This window comes from Amphimedon queenslandica, unplaced genomic scaffold, assembly GCF_000090795.2.
Source record: "Amphimedon queenslandica unplaced genomic scaffold, v1.1 AMPQUscaffold_13350, whole genome shotgun sequence".
Classification (NCBI taxonomy): Eukaryota; Metazoa; Porifera; class Demospongiae; order Haplosclerida; family Niphatidae; genus Amphimedon; species Amphimedon queenslandica.
The window spans coordinates 110,046-127,707 of NW_003546414.1; the positions used below are offsets into that span (position 1 = coordinate 110,046).

General features: G+C 36.7%; 3 protein-coding genes and 1 pseudogene across 3 annotated transcripts; 2 read left to right on the forward strand and 2 right to left on the reverse strand.

Moving 5' to 3' along the window:
• Positions 1–784: 784 nt before the first annotated feature.
• On the reverse strand, positions 785–3,081 carry LOC100634691 (ras-related protein Rab-34-like). The gene is made up of 10 exons (XM_003387357.3): positions 2,956–3,081; positions 2,804–2,901; positions 2,673–2,753; positions 2,520–2,621; positions 2,379–2,443; positions 2,221–2,275; positions 1,989–2,067; positions 1,836–1,926; positions 1,062–1,193; positions 785–1,012 (listed from the first exon to the last, which is right to left on the reverse strand). Exons 1-10 carry the CDS (start codon positions 2,992–2,994, stop codon positions 951–953), a joined length of 804 nt encoding a protein of 267 aa, XP_003387405.2. The 5' UTR covers positions 2,995–3,081; the 3' UTR covers positions 785–950.
• A 61-nt stretch (positions 3,082–3,142) lies between these two features.
• Positions 3,143–5,310, forward strand: LOC100634815 (tyrosine-protein phosphatase non-receptor type 11 pseudogene; annotated as a pseudogene).
• LOC100634941 (replication factor C subunit 5-like) lies at positions 5,257–9,345 on the reverse strand. The gene is made up of 10 exons (XM_019997844.1): positions 9,299–9,345; positions 9,179–9,243; positions 8,990–9,126; positions 8,794–8,947; positions 7,948–8,107; positions 7,266–7,347; positions 6,942–7,071; positions 6,336–6,413; positions 6,219–6,273; positions 5,257–5,425 (listed from the first exon to the last, which is right to left on the reverse strand). The coding sequence occupies exons 1-10, from the start codon at positions 9,316–9,318 to the stop codon at positions 5,308–5,310; spliced, it is 999 nt and encodes a 332-aa protein (XP_019853403.1). The 5' UTR covers positions 9,319–9,345; the 3' UTR covers positions 5,257–5,307.
• A 71-nt stretch (positions 9,346–9,416) lies between these two features.
• On the forward strand, positions 9,417–13,618 carry LOC100633049 (protein rogdi homolog). The gene is made up of 12 exons (XM_003387344.3): positions 9,417–9,536; positions 9,599–9,670; positions 9,945–9,987; positions 10,068–10,107; positions 10,368–10,422; positions 10,471–10,560; positions 11,041–11,139; positions 11,467–11,565; positions 11,707–11,820; positions 12,827–12,858; positions 13,020–13,146; positions 13,310–13,618. The coding sequence occupies exons 1-12, from the start codon at positions 9,444–9,446 to the stop codon at positions 13,337–13,339; spliced, it is 894 nt and encodes a 297-aa protein (XP_003387392.1). The 5' UTR covers positions 9,417–9,443; the 3' UTR covers positions 13,340–13,618.
• Positions 13,619–17,662: the final 4,044 nt, after the last annotated feature.

Here is a 17,662-nt window from a genome sequence, read left to right on the forward strand (position 1 = left end):
TCATTCCTAGTATTGTTACCTAATACAGTGTACAGTGCAAACGGTGAAGTGAAGGGTATGAAACTACTTTACATGGATGCTTCAGTGGAGTATGGTAGCTCTAAGCACATCTGGTTAATGATGATATCAATAATCGTCCTCTCTCTCATTGTGATACCATTACCATTGATATTGCTACTGTATCCTCTACAGGTAGTACAGAGATGTCTTCATCGTACACATTTAAACCATCGTGCACTGAGAGCTTTCATGGATTCATTCCAAGGCTGCTACAGAATCGGAACAGAAGATACAAGAGATGCCAGGAGCTTCTCTTGTGTATATTTCATCTTGAGGATTGTTGTGCTTGGAGTAATGATGTCAGCAATGGACAGTGTAGTTGAGGGTATGCTACAAGTGATGACAATGATAATGGTCATGTGTCTAATAGTCACTGTCCAACCTTATAAGAAGGAGTGGAACAATACCCTTGATGTATTCATGTTCAGTGTGATGATACTAATCAAAGTAACAATGCTAGTTCAATCAGAATCTCATCAACTAGGCAAAGGTTTTATCTCATTAAGCATAACACTGATATTACTACCACTGGTATATATGTCAGTTTACGTCAGTCGTAAAATAACCAAGAGGTGTTGCAAGAAATAGACAAGACTTAAAACTCAGCAACACTCTGCCTAAAACAGACTGTTTTCCTCATCACCTTATTGAACCAGAAAAATATGAATGACAAAATCATGATTGATTGCAAAGAATCTCTCTCTTTTTCACAGTTTCATTATTGTCATTTTTACATTTTTGTTTTATTAGTATATAATAGTGTAGTATCATATAGAGTGAGAGGGTCATAGACAGTGTGTGCGTGTGTGTGTTAAAATATAATAAAAAGCTAGTGTGATATTGTCTCTTTTCTTTAAAAAAATAATAATTATAAAAACTAACACTAGAAACTATCTCAAACAGCATTCTCTTCTCCTGTCAATTGATGAGGATTTGTCTTCAACTTTTATTCCTAGAGAGAAAAAAAAACTAAAACTCTCTCCTTGAGTGGATTAACTCACTTATTAGCGTCGATTTTTCCAGCTGGACTTGACGAGCGATTTCATCCTTTCTTAGTCTTGAGAGCTCCTTCATGACTAAGTTCTCCATTGATATGATGGCAATCCTTTGAAACAGCTCTGCTACATTGTCTCCTACACAAGACACAAAGGAAGGAAATGACATTACATTCAAACAATGTTCAGACATTGTGTCAAAAACAAAAAGGAGAGAATTCTTCACTTTTATAAAGTTTTTTGACGCATATACATGTTCTTATGTTTTGAAGAAAGTTTGAGCTGATTCCAATCTAATTTGAATTTTTTACAAATTTTTAAAAATTGCCTCACATGCCATCATGATAATAATAACTATAATAATAATAACGAGACACCACAGCAGCATAAAAAATGGAGACACTAAAAATATCAATTGACCAAATCTAATTTAATGACTGCTGGGTCATATAATATGAGAACGGCAGCATGCATGACCACACAAGAGATTACATCACTATATCCACTTTTGATAACGATATGACCCAAACAAGCAGGGCAAAGCAGAGGGTTATGTTGCAGTCTCAGAGTCGTAATTTGAATGCTAATAGCGGGTTATGTTTCGCGAGGAATACCAGTAATGAAAGAAATTAAATCCTACACAAAGTATTGAAAAGGCGAGGTGAAGCTGATGTTCACAAAATTGTATGTGAACAAAATTCTATAGTGTAGATATGTGACTGTGAGTACTATCAAAAAGTACATAAATATGTACTCTTGATTGTAGATTACTAGTTGTACCTGTCTTAGCTGATGTTATCCATAATTCAGCATCATGCATTGATGCGTAATGAAGGACTGTTGGCATCATTGATTCGAATCTGTGCTCTGACTGTAAAAAAATATTTAAAAATTTACATTTATTTCTACAATGTAGCAGCATTTAACGCGTACCACTGCATCCCTTTTTGTTCCTACTAGAAAGAGCTCAAACTCGTTAGCACAGCTTTCTCTTGCTTCAAGAAGCCACTCCCTAAGCAAAGAAGAATATCAAAGTTAAGATTATCTTATAGTATCAGTTGTTTTCGCACTCTCACTGCATCTCATTGGATAATATGATTATAACTTTACTCTCTCTCCCCTCCTCTCTCTCCCCCCCTCTCTCTCTCTCTCTTTCTCAACTAACTTTGTCTTTTCTAGTGTTTCATCATGTTGAGTGAGATCAAAAACCAGAACAACAACTATACAGTACAAAAACAAATTCTGTCAAGCATACTTGCCGACAAAACACATTAAACTAGGCACATAGCTACTATTATGTATAAATACACTGTCACATCATACCATTTGCTCCCCTAAAATAACTTGTTGTCACTCCTTTAAATCTCTCAGCTCCAGCAGTGTCCCACCTAAAATGAAAAGCAGGAAACACATGAAAGACATTATTTATAATTACTCCACAGAATATATGCTGTGTCAACTAACAGTTGTAATGTCAGTGACTGTCCTAATACTGAGCATTTCTCCACTTCGAAATCAACACCAATTGTGGACTTGTAATTAGATTCAAAAGAGTCCTGACAATATCTATACACAAGCAATGAGGGAGAGGGAGAGAGAGGGTAGCTCAGGATTTACCTTAATAAAAGTGAAGTTTTTCCTATGCCAGGAGCACCAATGATAATTACTTTTGTTGATTTCGAAGACATCATCATTGAGCTAAAATAAAATAAAGTTGACAACAAAGAAGAAGGCATGTATATATGAACCTGGCTACATTAGAGGACTGGATTCCACGACAATACTGTATGACCTCAGCCTTGAACTGTGTCTGCTTTGCCCATCTTCCTGACTGGGTATAGGCAGACTACAACAGATAATTGCAGTACTTACATTGTAGCAGTGACAATTATCGCTTTACCTTGATGTAAGTGTCTATGGATCTCTGCTGCGTGGCCATAATTTCTACTAATAGCAGGTCTGCTTTGGAAAGCTCTTGTTGTTGATTAAAGGATTCGCTGTGGTCGGCCTTTTTGACGCGTGGGATGCGGATAATAAGCAAGGAGGCATACCACGACCCTCCTCCTTTCCATCATTCCATAATAATTTTTAAGCAGAGCATGCGCATAGTTCCTATATCCCAAGACACAGCCCTCTCAGTGATTCTCTTATCTCTGTAGTGGCCTCTTGTTCACCGGCTTTAAGCAATCATGGCGACCAAGAGATGGTTCCATCCTAACATTAACGGTGCCAAAGCTGAAGAGATGCTCATGGAAAGGGGCACCCCGGGGAGCTTCCTTACCCGACCAAGCCAGAACAATCCTGGCGACTTCACCCTCTCCGTGAGGAGAGAACACGACGTGACACATATTCGCATACAGAACCAAGGCGACTATTACGATCTATATGGAGGAGAAAAGTTCGCCACACTTGCCGAGCTGATACAATATTACACAGAGAACCCGGGTCAGCTAAAAGAGAGAAACGGGACAGTCATAGAGCTAGGCCAGCCCCTGTACAGCGACGAGGTGACGAGTGAGAGATGGTTTCACGGTGGAATAAACGGGAGAGAAGCTGAAGTGCTTATAATGTCTAAAGGGCAGGACGGTAGCTATCTTGTACGTACTTCTGCACACACTCCTGGGAACTACGTACTCTCAACTCGAGTCGGAGATGAGATCTCGCATGTCATAATACGCTGCCGTGACAACATGTTTGACATGGGGGGAGGTCCCCAATTCCGCTCGCTCTCCGATCTCATCGAGCATTATCGGAAGACTCCTCTTGTCGAGACAGGCGGACGAGTCATAAATCTTCGCAGTCCATTTCATAGTACCTCGTTTCTCCCGCTAAACATCAAACAGAGGGTATCAGAGCTTGAAAAACAAAACCAAGACATGTACGGGAAGGCCGGATTCTGGGAGGAGTTTGAGCAGATGCAGCAGCAGGAGACTAGACACCTCTACAGCCGAAAAGAAGGCGTCAAACCTGAAAACCGGCCAAAGAACAGATTCAAGAACATCCTTCCGTTTGATCACACTCGAGTCATTCTCAAAGACGGCTATGATCCTGATGTCCCTGGCTCTGATTATATTAACGCTAATTATATCAGCGGGGAGACGCCTGATTCGGATTGCGAGTACATCGCGACGCAGGGATGTCTTCCAGCGACCGTTAACGACTTCTGGAGGATGGTCTGGCAAGAGGGGAGTCTAGTGATAGTGATGATTACCAACGAGGTTGAAAGAGGACGTAACAAATGTTCACGATACTGGCCCAGCCCCGAGTCCCCTGAGGAAACCTATGGCCTCATTCACGTTACAAGTCTTGAGGAAGACACGGCCAACTCTCATTACATCCTGCGTCACTTCCTAGTTGAGAAAAGAGCTCCGGACGCTCCAGAGGAAGACGGCGGCGACGAGGGGGCCTACGAGTCTCGTCACATCTTCCAATTTCATTTCAAGGCGTGGCCGGACCATGGGGTTCCCCAGGATCCGGGAGTCGTTCTCGCGTTCATGCAAGACGTAAACATGAAAGTCCAGCAGCTTAGGAGTCTTAATCCTGGCCCGACCGTCGTCCATTGTAGCGCCGGCATTGGCCGAACAGGTACGTACATAATAATTGATGTAATAATCAAGCTAATAGAAAGCCAGGGGTGGGACGTAGATATTGATATTCAGAAAAGCGTTCAGATTGCCCGCGGCCAGAGGTCAGGGATGGTCCAAACGGAACAACAGTACAAGTTTGTGTACAGGGCCATACTTCATTACGTGGAAGCCTCCACACAGCTAAAGCAAGCTTTTAGTCAATCCAGCACAGGGACAGTGCAAACGACAGAGTCCTTGTACGGGAATGCGCCGGAGGTCCTCCAATTGAAAAGACATCCTGAAATGCCTCCAGAAATACCAGAAAAACCGCCCGAGATACCAAGACGATCGAAACCAAGTTACTGATTGCTCCCGTCTCAAGCAAAGGAGCGTGTGCTGCTTCTTAAAGAAACATCATAACATTTAGTGCATTGATAAACAAAATTGAGTATGTATGTATGTATTTTCATTACCATTCTGGCCTTTTAAATATTACAATTATTATTATTATTATTGTTATTATTATTATTATTATTGTTAGGGTGTCTAAAGAGAGAGAGAGAGAGAGGAGGGACAGAAGTTAACTTTAAGCCTAATGTATTAATCCTCGTCCTATCTCTCTCTCTCTCTCTCCGTTGTGTTTAATGTTTCATTTCAAAAAAAACTTTCACTGTTTAGCTTTATCACTACTCAGTTTTTCCTCTTTCCCTACTAGCGTCACTCACGATGTCTCGTACATTTTGAAAAGCTCCAATTAGAGCGCCCAGTTGGATCCTCTCCGACGTACCGGTAGACACATTATATCTAAAATAAATACACAGAGAACAATAAACAACAAATAAATTGACAGCAATTTAAGAGTACAATATGTACATCTACATACTATAATATTGGCAGAGGATTTAATTTAGAAAAATGGTATGCAGCTAATGTACTCCTTGGGCATTGAATTGTGCTGCCAATCTCACATGGCAATGGGCAACTAATATACATGTACACAGCCAAATCTAATCATGTTGATCAGGCCTGATTCAGACTGAAACCAGCCCTTATATCAGGCATGGATCATGGATTTTGGGCAATCAGTCCTGATACAATCATGGGTTCAGCCATGGTACAGGCATGATAAGCATCTACACTAGATCAGGCCAGATCAACTTTCATGATTCAGCAATGATAGTCATCAGTGCTGTACCAGTATTGATATCAGACTTGATTCTTTAACTTTGGGCAACATTTTGAATCAGACCTGAATATACTTGGCTGTGTAAACTTGCCAACCTACATGTATTATGAACACACTGCTTCCATCACAGCAGCTATTAGCTTATTGCTATGAAAAGTGAATGAGAAAAGTATTGTTGAAACAACTAGAACACAACTACATTCCGTGAAGCATATTAACACCATTTTAGAACACACAATGTCAAAACCAATTATGTACTCTTGTTAAAACTTATAGTATTCGAACAAAATTGAATAGGAAGAACCAGTTTTATAGAAATAAATTATAATGCCAGTATCACAAGAAATGCTAAAAACACAATGCAGATTTCTAGATGTACAAATTGTGTACAGAAAAGTATCATGTCCTTACTCTATATTTGACATCTTATCCAAGAGGGCTAGTCTCACTTTGGCAGGAAAATCAACTATCAATAAAGAAACAGTAGATTTTTTTTCATCAAAAAAAAATAATAATAATGTTTCTCACTTCTATGTACTAAGTGATGAATTTCTGTGATTATGTCATGTAGAGCCAGTCCTTTTTCAATCTTTAGTTCAATAATCTCTGCAAGAAATGAATAAAAGTTTTAATGTATTGCGTGGGCGACTATAACATTCAATCAAGTTGACATCCAATCCTTATATAGTGTGTATATATGTACATGAATGTAGACACAAGTGGGAATTGGCCATGAATTTAATCTGTCATAATGTGTGTGTACACAATAATGTAAAGGAGATTTGTTCTGTTAGTCTTGCAAGTCATCCTTCATATCAAAGGCAAACCAAACATATAACAATGTTGTCTTAAGAATCATACACAAAGCAGTAATAGCTTTATTTGGGATGTGATCTCTCCCTTAACTATATAGCATATTATTATAATCTATAAGAATACTCCCCCCCCTCTCTCTTTCTCTCCCCCCTCTCTCTTTCTCTCTCTCCCCCCTCTCTCTCTCTTTCTCTCCCCCCCCTCTCTCTCTTTCTCTCTCTCCCCTCTCTCTCTTTCTCTCCCTCCCCCCCTCTCTTTCTCTCCCCCCTCTCTCCCCCCCTCTCTCTTTCTCTCCCCCCTCTCTCCCTCCTCCTGCCTTACTTTGATATGCTGTCATAAAATCCTCGCCAAGCATCCACTCAACAATTTGCTTGATATCCTCAGGAAGAGGCTGGCCAGTACACAGATACACTGTTCTTTGATCTACTGTATCATAAGCCATTGAGGTGCTCTAGTGAAAATACATTCACATTACATACACAGTGATATAGCACTGTAATATAAATGTATTTTACAGTATGTGTATCCACTGAATGTGTATACTTAAGTGATGCAAATATCATGTGTGTGTGTGTGTGTGTGTGTGTGTGTGTGTGTATTGTGAAGATATGCTTGCTTCCATTATATTCCCAGTTCACGCATTACTTGTAAAATGTTAAGAGATCGTCGCATGTCACCTTGTGCCAGTTTGACTACACTGTCCATCCCGGAATCTGTAATATTGATACTGAGAGAAAGAAAGAAAAGGAAGCGAGATAAGAGGGAAGTTGGAACATGACAGAAAACATGACACAAACATACAAAGAGATAGCTTAATCCTTGCAAAACAAGAGAGTTTCATTTTGTTAAATGGGTGATTTATTATTAAGAATAGCAACGCTGTTACTAAGTAGCTAGTCGCTGTTATTGTTTAAAAAGATTTCCAAGTTTACTATTGTTACAAAGGTACTGCAATCTCTTGCATCATACAATTGATGAAGAGTGTCTCCTATACATTGCTCTACTGCATATGGATATTGTTATCATTCTTGCTACTACATGCTGTAATTCTGCTATAATAACAAAAGCTGTTATTTGTATATTTAATTTTGAAGGGACAAAACAAACAGTATTAATATGTACAAAACAAAAAACAAAAACTTTATTATTATTAAAATTAATAATTAATTAACTAATTATTAATAATTATTAATAAAGACACCCCAATGAGTTTATTATTATTATTATTATTATTATCATTATCATTATCATTATCATTATCATTATCATTATTATTATTATTATTATTATTATTATTATTATTATTATTATTATTATTATTATATACTTTTCTTCTCTGATAATGTGTTGGAGTCTTACAGACATTTGCTCCATCGAGAGTGGACCGAATCTAAATCGGGTGCATCTTGACTGCAGGGCAGGAATAATCTTAGACAAATAATTACAGATTAAACAGAATCGAACATTATCAGTGTACGTCTCTATGACTGTGAAAGAGAGAGAAAATAGAGAAATAAAGCGAGAAAGAAATATCTGCTAATTCAGGTCATTTTTAATGTAATAGGAAGCACACAGATTCTAAAAATTGATTTGGACTTCAATTTTTCAAGTTATAAAAATAGCCTCAATTTTCAGAAAAAGCAAAGGCTATATATACCTATGGTTTTTTTTGAAAAATGGCTCCAAATCACTCCCAATTTTTATTACATTTTCTGATACATATTGATGTACTTAAGCTACGTAGAAAGTTTGAGCTGATTCTGACTTCAATTTTTTGAGTTATGACCAATTTTTAAAAACTCCAAATTTCGGAAAAATACCCTGTACTATAGCCCATGGTTTTTTCTGAAAAATGGCTCCGAAATCACCCACAATTTTTATTACATTTTCTGATACATATTGATGTACTTAAGCTACGTAGAAAGTTTGAGCAGATTCCGACTTCAATTTTTCGAGTTATGACCAATTTTTAAAAACTCCAAATTTCGGAAAAATACCCTGTACTATAGCCCATGGTTTTTTCCAAAACACCTCCAAATTTTAAAATGCTATGTAAAATATTCAACATATGGGGTACAACCACAAACAATTTGCCTTCACTGTGTGAGGAAACGCTAGCAAAAAATAAGCATTTTAATAAGAATAGTTATAATTTTAATAATTTCAATATAACCTCGTCTAAGGGCATTCTGAGCATCTTTTGTCATGGCGTCCGCCTCATCAAGTATTATCAACTTGAACCCAGAACGAAAAATCGACCGAGTGCTTGCAAAACTTTGTATGGGACCTCTGACCACATCAATACCTCTATCATCAGATGCATTCAACTATGAGAAAAAATAATGGGCGTGGTCGGTTACCATGGTTACCTCGAGGACCATTGATTTTATTTCGGCTGGAGAGAAAATTGTTTTTGCACAGGCAAGGATTGTGCTCGTCTTTCCTGTGCCTGGAGGACCGTAGAATAGCAAATGTGGCAGCCTGTCCTCCTTGAGAAAGTGCTGAACTAAAAATGAGATAGTTTAAAATTTTAAAAATAATTTAGAATGTATAAATACTGGTGTTAATTATTTCCTTGTGCGAGATGAGGTCATCTAAATTTTTAGGACGATATTTCTCTACCCTAAGAGGCATAAAAATATAGTTATAATTTATTTAAACATTATAATTATACTCACCAAGGAAGATTAACAGCCATGTTTTTAAAGAATACTGGAATGATACGGAAAGTATAACGAAAAGCTCGAAATAAGAAACCCAGTACACTACCGGGTACAATCTCCGTAAATTGGCTCACAATTTGAGCCACGCCTACAAATAAAAATGGCCGACAGTGGCTCCTTCAGTGGAGGGTCAAGATTGGCTCCTCCTTCGAGATACGACGAGGACAATCTTCTCCTCGAGGAGGAGACGTTGGTATGGACAATTACTGTTTCGTTGCAACTCTTTCCTTTCCTTTGTCCTATTTTATTTATTAGAAAAAAGAATTTAAATGGCTCCTTGAAGTTGAATTTGAGACCACACTAGATGCCATTAAGAAATGCCTTACTGTATGTAAGAGCCTAAGAGGATGTGTATTATAGTATAATAGTGAATAGTGGGCAAGCACTTAATATTAGCAGACAGAGATTAGCACTTTGTTAAGAATCATCAATATTAAAACTGCAATTTTTGCATACAAAAATACCTTTAAAAATCTTTCTGAGTGATATTTTTAGCTGTACTGCAATGAATAGTAATTAGTTTTTTGTCTATTTTTAATTTTAATTGGAAAATAATTTATAAAATCATGTACATATTGTTAATTATGTAATTATTTTTTAGGAGTGTGCTAGAAAACTTTCGGTTGTACTAGATCCTCATTCAAGTTAGTTTATAGATTATAATAATAATTTATGATTATTTTATTTTTATTATTATTATCGTCACTTGTGCTATTTTTTCTAGAGAAGGACAGTCACAAGATACTCCTGAGACATCCTCAGCAGTGAGAGAGAGAGAGGGTGGGGTTTCGTGGGAAAGATATTGTTAGATTTAGAAACAAATTTTTAGAGGCCATTCTATCTAAAAATAATAAAGGAACCTAAATTATAGGCTAGTGTTGTATACATGTGCATAGGCGACCAAAAGATTTGCAAAATATAAAATGAATAACTATATTTTAATAAAATAGATAGATAAATTAATGATTATATAATGTAAAGTTATTATTATAAATGAATTATTATTATTATTTATATATTTTAGAGGTGAACCTGTTCTATGTGTTGCTTCAGTCGACGGTGACAAGATATCAAAAGCCGTTAGTTACCAACTTACCATATTTGGAAATATTCTCGTCGCATGATAGGATGTGACACTGAGACAGGCAGGCCGGCTGGGAACTCATAAGCCGCTAAGAACCTCAATAAAGGAGCACGCTGCATGGAAACTCAGACAAGTACTTCTTTTCTTTTATAATAAACATCTATTTTTTAATATCAATTTTCTTTTAAAATATAGAGACGACATGCTTGTACAAACTTGATCTCAGTCGTTACAATAGTTATATCCCATTGCTTTATTTTGTATGATATTTAGCAGCTGTTTCGTTTCATGCTTTAGCGATATGTGCCATTGCTTGAGCATGCATGCACAAAATTCTTCTTTCCTGTCACTCTTACGTGTACTTGTACGTGCACATTAGGTTGAGTGCATTTGACTATTAGTAGAGTTACTGTTGTTGCATTTTTGATGTTTCCCTTTCCTTATTTCACATCCTTTATTTGCCTTTATTTGCTTGCATTCTTTCATTCCTTTATCTTTCTTATTCTATTATTTCCTGCTTCCCCTCCTCTCACTCTCTCCTTTTATCTTTTTATCTTTCCTCTCTCTCTCTCTCTCTCTCTCTCTCTCTCTCTCTCTCTCTCTTTTCTTTTAGATACAAAATTCAGCTAATCAGTTTCTTCTTGCTCAGCAGAAGCTGTCCTTCATCATACAAAACAGAGAGAGTCTATCAACTCCTTTAGCCTTATGCCAAGTAGGGGCATGCAAATATTGTTACCTTTTTGTGTGTACTGTATAACATTTAGCAATTATTTTTGAGCAACTTTAAAAATTTGTAAAAAGTCCAGTTTTGTTTGGAATCAGCTCAAACTTTCTATGCAACATAAGACCATATATATGCATTAGGAAAATTATAAAAGTGAAGAATTCTCTCCTTTTCATTTTTGACGAAATTTGGCCAGAGACCATGTACTATAGTACATGTATATACTTTTTGGAGCAGCATTAAAAATCCAATGCCAAAATCTCATGGGCTTTATATTACAACTGTAAATTTATGATTGTTCCTTGTTTTGATTAGGCACTGGTTGAGCTTGCAAGTAATCTACAAGAGGCTGAGCGGGTCCTCGTGGTACCTCAGCTACCGTCCGTGTCTGAGATACATTCTGCTGAACTTAGAGTAGGGAGAGAGGAGGGAGAGAGAGAGGGAGGGAGAGAGAGAGAGAGAGAGAGAGAGAGAGAGAGAGAGAGAGAGACCTGTGTTTAATCAACCCACTTATGATGCAATACTGTTCTTCTTCTCTTGTAATTCTTTTCCCAGAGTCATTTCAAGCCTGAATTACCAGAAGACACAGTAGTACGATTCCACATTCATGCCGACAACCTGGTACTCACAATATTCAACGTGTCTCCTGTTGGAAAACCCTCAACTAACGTAAGCTAATTCACATCTACTAGACCGCAACGCTATTGGAACTATCATTATTGCTTCAATTACGTGGTTTTTGATTTTTGGTTTCACTGCACAAATAAGGTACTTTGTAGCAGCAGTACAAGTTTATATACAATGATATTAGTACAGTTACATGTTCATGTACTTCTATCTCTAATTCATTCATTTGTAAAGCTATACCCGCCCATGTGTTGCGATTGACCAACGATCCTTTAATGTGTACAAACTTCAATTTAAATGCTTAGTTTGTGGCTGAAATGAAATATCTGAGATCACTCAGAAGACTGGAATTCTTCTCTAAGAATTTCTTGGAAATGTTCAGCCCACACTTACCCAATTATGATTAATAATCTAATATATATCCTTACTCACTACATCACTACATGTACATGTACATGTACATGTACACGGTGCATGTACATGTACATGTACTACGTTACATGCGGGAGAGACAGAGAGCTTAGGGACTTATGCATTCCTGTATGATGTGGTTTAATTACAAAATGTGTACGTGGTTTCTGGAGACATTTTATTGTCCAAGGTTACGTGTAATTAGGCCGGATCACAACCGGGTACTTTTTTTACGAGCATGTGCTTGTATCCTTTTACCTTATATGTACATGTAGGAGCATCATACGATGAAGGCTTTTCGTAGAAATAGTCTCTTTTAACTTATATGGTAGATTCATAATAAGACATGTGTGTACATAGACATGTACTATGTCTATGTTTTATTGTTTATTTAATTTAAATACATTTACACAGTGTACATACTATATATATGTGTATACATTAAAGAATGTATACAGTATGGTTCATTTGGTTCAATGCATGTACATTACCACAATGGTAACCTTTGCCAAGTTCTGTTGCCATAACAGAGTACCATTGTCAGCAGTTGGAGGACAGTCACATTGTTCTTGTGTATAGAGTAATATTGTTCAGTTAATATAGTTCACTTAACTGTCTTCCATTCTCTTTGTTTCAGGTTGACCATACTCTTTGTGATGGATATACATTGTAAGGGACTATAGATAATCCTTAAAAGTTATAGAGTTCTATTGTCATTTTTTACACATGAATTTTTACTTCTTCTTTCTCTATCATTTATACTCTTCTTCCCTCTCTCTCTCTCTCCCTCTCTCTCTCTCTCCCTCTCTCTCCCCCTCCCTCTCTCTCAGTGAACATAGTGCTGGTTTTTACGAGGTTACTAACATGATTCAGGTCCAATCAGTTGTCCCCTGGCTTTCCTCGGTTCTCCGCTGGTTCCAAGAGGCACAAGAACTCACTCAAGACTTTATTGACAAAGTTAGCATCATATTAATAGCTATTGCTATCCAGACATGTACATATTGATTTGTAATACAATTGGAGAGAGAGAGGGAGGGAGGAAAGATAGAGAGGGCTAAAATTAAATAAGATTATTATTTGAAATAAAGGCTTGTTCCTCCCTCTCTTTCTCTTTCTATAGATTGAAATCTTCAAAAGCATTCACTACTGAAGATAACCTACAGTACATTATAATATAACTATAACTGCACCTGTAGTCCATGATAATAATTGCATGTGTGTTTTTGAATAAATACAAAGTATAAACAAATTTTTTTACATGCAAATGCTGCAAATTTTTTTCTACATTTTCACTGGACTTAGTGACTCCATGCACAATACATTCAAGCAAAAATAATAGTAATAATAATAATTATTATTATTATCACTATTATTATTACTATTGTTTTTTTAAAAGAATTCCGTGGTCAAGTTCATCTTATTCTCAGAATAGATAGTGACTGTTTTGAGTGGGTGAGAAAGAGAGGAGAGCCAGATTAGACTCCTGACTTAAAATAATGGGTGGCATATTGTCCAGCTGGAATGTACATGTATAGATACTTGGATATGCACACAGTGACTCATTTTACTATGTCAATTTGCAGCTGTTCATGAGATTTAAGTAGATTTATGCTTCTAGGAATGACCTGAGAAAATAATAATAACATTATAATATATATATATGTATGTATGTATGTATGTGTGTGTGTGTAGTTAGATAAGGGTTTATTAAGGAGGGATGTCTCCTCCTGTAGACATTTTCCCCTCATCTCCTGAGCCTTTCTTATCATCACTGTTGACCATGTTCACTATATGTAATCCAATATAGCTTAGCTTTGGGAGAGAGAGAGGGGGGGGGGGAGAGAGAGAGAGAGAGGGAGAGGTTTTTTAATACAATTTAAAAATGAAATGAATCCATACAAAATGCTTAAAAGAATAGTACAATCAGTTGGAAGTATACACTATAAAGTAGTAGTACCATTGAATGGATATGATGCAGTACTAGTGCTACAGCACAAGGAAGAGTAAGTTATTTTACTCTCATAGTACCTGACATATAGTAGATTGTGAATGCAGCACTGTATAGTTACAATTATATTTAGCTGTGTCATTATATTGATCACTTTGCGATGACTTCACATAAGTAACACAATGCTTCTGGAATGTCAGTTCAGATTTGGGGGAATTTCATGGCCCATGCAGCAAATTATGCTTTTTAAAAAAGAGAATGGAAAGTAGAATTAGTTTAAATTTGTTATAGAATTTTCTATGGCAGTAAAATTGATGATAACATGTGAAAATATTATTATACACTTATACACATGTTATGCATATAAAATAAGCGTGTATAAATTAATAGCGAGCTAATGATTTGATATAGTAGTACAAAATGCATTCTAATTAATATAATTATTTTATAATTATTAGAAAATTTATTCTTTCTTCTTTCCTTGAGATAAACAATTGCTCTCGTGGCCTCTCATCCTCCACAAATGAACCCTGCCATTCTTCCCATTCTTCAACATTACTTCTACAACTCTCATAGCAACATCAGCTTGTATTGATGGAATAATACAGAGAGTCAATTTACATCCTGAATTAGAGCATCCTGTACTTTTACAGGATGGCCTCATTAGACATTGCTGTACTAACAAATTGTATGTGTGTATATAATGGAATATAAACCCTCCAATCATTTTTGTCTCTGTGTGTGTGTGTGTGTGTGTTTGTGCACATGCATGTGAACCTGGCCCAATTCTCAGAAGTTGTTAAAGAAATTTAATGCCTTTCCTGTCACAACTAAACTAGACTACTAATATAATATGGAGGTTACCACTATCTCACTAAATTAGTACAACACAGAGTCATATAATAATGATAATAATACTATTACTATATACCAATACAGCCTCATATATAAACCATGGATATAATAATAATAATAATAGTAATACTAGTAGTAATGCTAAAAAATATATATAATGTGCAATGATTACTAATGAATGTCAATTGTACAGTTTACTCTGCAAATTATGCAATATTATCATAAATATAAAATGAATCACAATTTAGCAATGAATGGACACACAAGTGTGCATGTACACATGTACCAATACATGTATTCGCAATTTCGCATGTACACGTACATATCTTACTTCTGCAATCATTCCCAGTACTCTACCCGGTATAAGGAAGACTACTGCTACCAATGGGATGATGTTACCATACTGGTTGAGGTACGGTATAGCACTGGAGTATTGATAGACGTAGAGAGATAGGGGGAGGACGTGTATCCCTAATATAACATAGCCCCCTAATGGATTGTAGAATCCTAATAATGAAGAGGGGGAGGGAGAGGGGGAGGAGGGAGAAGAGAAGGAGGAAGAGGGGGGACGGAGGGAGAGAAGGAGGGAGAGGGGGAGAAGAGATGGAAGGAGAGGGGGAGACGGAGAAAGAGGGGGAGACGGAGAAAGAGGGAGAGATGGAGAGGAACCAAAAGAGGAAGGAGTAACAACCGCTAGTATAATTTAGTATTATACATTTATTTGTATGTGAAAGGAAGCCCCAGTGCATTTGTGTTTAATGAAGTGGAGCCAATTTGTGGGCAAACTCTATCTTTTAACAAAGAAATTTTGTGTAGTACATTTCTTGGAAAATCTAGGCACACACACACAAGCTCATTCCATTCATAATTATCTATTTATAAAATAATGTCAAGCCTACTCTACACGACTTGAAATGTGCGTGTGTGTGTTCATTGGCATCCACTGAAAGAAAACAAGCTGTTTTGTGCAAGCAAGAATATGTACGTATGCATGCACGCATGTATATATCTCTTTATGTAAATGTGTGTATTTATTAATTTATGTGTGTATGTATATGTTTTATAGTTTCAGTGTTGTTCAATGTTAAGGTGTAAGCAAGGTGTTAACAATACATTGAGGTGTGAATTAAGTCTTGTCAACATGCAGCAAGACAAGAATAAAAAGAAAAAGTGTTGCATTATACAGAAAAAGGTACAAGGATTTTAACTATCAATTGCATGTAATTCTATGTGCATTTTGAAAATCCTCTCCATCCTAGTGGAGTAATCCTCTCCGTCCTAGTAGTAATAATGCTGTAAAGGCTAGTACTTTCTCATTCTGGTCACCATTGGGCCCAGGCTGCCTTTCCTTAATCCAGAGCTGTCCTCATTTCAAAAGTATTCTTACAAAATGTGAAGTGTCCTTATTATTTTTAATTATAAGAGTTTATACGCTAAATTATACAAAGCAAAACAATAAATATTGTTTTGTTTGTTCACTATAACTCTGCCAAAATATTTTCCTTTCTCAGCTTTGCGTGTGTACATTTGCCAAGCCAAGATATTTACGATTTCCACTAAGTAATACGATCTTGTTATCATCATCACTATGAATGATGTAACTTCTTTTAACGGACACTCTCTATAGCGAACATCTCCATTTAACAGACAGCACCTAGTGTACCAATTACATTCCTTACTGTATAAAATAACTTCACACTTCTGTATAACAGACCAACTTTCTTGTACCAAAAAGTGTCCATTATATAGAGGCTACACTCTACTGAGTATAGGCATATGCTTCATTGATAATTTAATATAATGAAAAATCACAAACGGCCCACGCTTTTAATCAAATTAGCTCCAGCATGTCACATGTCAGAAATTGAATTAGGATGGTATGGCGGTCTCACTGGTCTGTGTCCAGCTGTACTTTTGAAGTGTTTTATAAGATAAAACAATGCAAATATAAATAATAATATTTACCGAAACAGATACTGGTATTGTATTACACTATGTCCTTATATGAAATGGTCAAAATACCATCATAGTATATTATACATGTGCATGCCTTAATGGGATCGATGAAATCATGCCATAACCCTATCATGTGCTGCTGATTACTTCCAAGAATTGTAATTGGGAGTGAAATCAGGGTGTAAATAAAGTGAAGAAAAACAGCCATTTTTCCTTATTTTTTATATCAACACTTGCCATTTCTCATTATTCTCTTGACTATACTTGGCAGTTCTATTCCAGCTGTATTTTTCCATCCAGACCCAATGCTGTGTGTGCATACGAATACTGTCCATTCGAGACAGCTTATGAAAACACCACCCTGTGGAAATAGGAGGGAGAAGGAGAGAGAGAGAGAGAGAGAGAGAGAGAGAGAGAGAGAGAGAGAGAGAGAGAGAGAGAGAGAGAGAGAGAGAGAGAACAAGAAGGATGATATATAAAAAGGAGAAAGAAAGAACTCTACATGTACATGTATCTGCATGTATAATGTGAATGCTGTATTGATCCCAATTAGCATCAGTGGGTTTGTACTGTACATTCGCTTTTTGTATACATAATTCGAAAAGGGAAAAGGGAAGGCCATCCCATTGTCTTTGAAGTGGTCACTAATGTTAGGTTTTGTTTAGAATCTCCCTCTCTTTCTCCTCTTTAATACCCAACCCCTCCATTTCAATC